We start from the raw sequence: 984 nt of genomic DNA, 5'->3' as shown, positions 1-984 counted from the left end.
GTAGATAATTACTGTGGCTCACCAGAGGCTGTGAAAGCAGAGACTCCAAGATTCAGTAAAAAGCAGTGTTGTTGGTTTTTGTTTATTGTTTTGTCCTGTTGCTGGTCAACAATGCATCTTTTTTTTCTTTCAGCAAATTTCTACGTACATCACCGTTCCCCCATCACCTTTGATCCAGACCCTGGTGCAGGGGAACATCTTAGTCAGTGATGAGGTGCTGATGTCGGCCATGTCTGCTTTTACATCCTTGGACCAGCCCATGCCGACAGTGCAGCCCCCGGCGCAGGTAAGGGGCACGTGTGGGCCCAGGGAGTCCCGCTGCATGGGGCCGTGCTTGCACAGCAGGAGAGTCCTGTTGGTCGATCAGACTCTAGAGATCTGCTTCGATGCTGAATCCTGGGCACCTTCCCAATGTGACAGCCAGGCTTGGGAAGGAGTGATGGATAAATGACAGGATAGCTCCAGGGCCTGCTCTCTCCTGGTGTCCTTGTTGCTGGATGCCCAAATCTTTGTAACGTGGTCTCTCCAGCTTTTTGTTGAGCCCCTGTATAATGGTTGGCTTCCAGAGCCCTTGTTAGTTTGCTCCATGGATCCCTCTCCCCCTGGAATGGTTGTTTTGGGCTCTCCCCAGGGCTGGCCAGGCTGTATACACTCGCCATGCTCTGAAAATGTTCTTTGTAACCAGAAAGATTAAGAGCTTTAAAAACAAAGCAAAAAAGGCAGTGGGGCTTGAGCGCTTGGGTTTTGGAGGAGACAACGTCTACCAGCAGGTCATGCCAACCCTCTGCAAGCCAGCACAGTCTGGTTCAACCTGGCAGTTGGACAGTGCTGCGTTGTGTCAAGACATAATCTCCGTTTCTGCAGGTGCTGGTTTGAATTGGGATTGGGAACGTGTGTGAGGGAGCAGCCCCTCCAACTCATCGCTGCTGCATTTTCAATGTCTTGTCTGTCTGTCTCTCCCTGTTCCGGTTTTAGAGCAGCTTG

At 51.2% G+C, this 984-nt stretch overlaps 1 protein-coding gene across 1 annotated transcript in view; it reads left to right on the top strand.

The window, feature by feature from the left end:
- The window catches only part of ZNF341 (zinc finger protein 341), a 16700-nt gene that overhangs the window by 2428 nt on the left and 13288 nt on the right, over positions 1-984 (top strand). Inside the window, exon 3 of the mRNA XM_009318684.1 lies at positions 134-286. Coding sequence (XP_009316959.1) covers positions 134-286 — 153 coding nt within the window. The remainder of the gene's footprint in view (positions 1-133; positions 287-984) is intronic.

Source organism: Pygoscelis adeliae, unplaced genomic scaffold (assembly GCF_000699105.1).
Source record: "Pygoscelis adeliae isolate BGI_AS28 unplaced genomic scaffold, ASM69910v1 Scaffold72, whole genome shotgun sequence".
Classification (NCBI taxonomy): domain Eukaryota; kingdom Metazoa; phylum Chordata; class Aves; order Sphenisciformes; family Spheniscidae; genus Pygoscelis; species Pygoscelis adeliae.
This window is presented reverse-complemented; position numbering and strand designations above follow the sequence as displayed.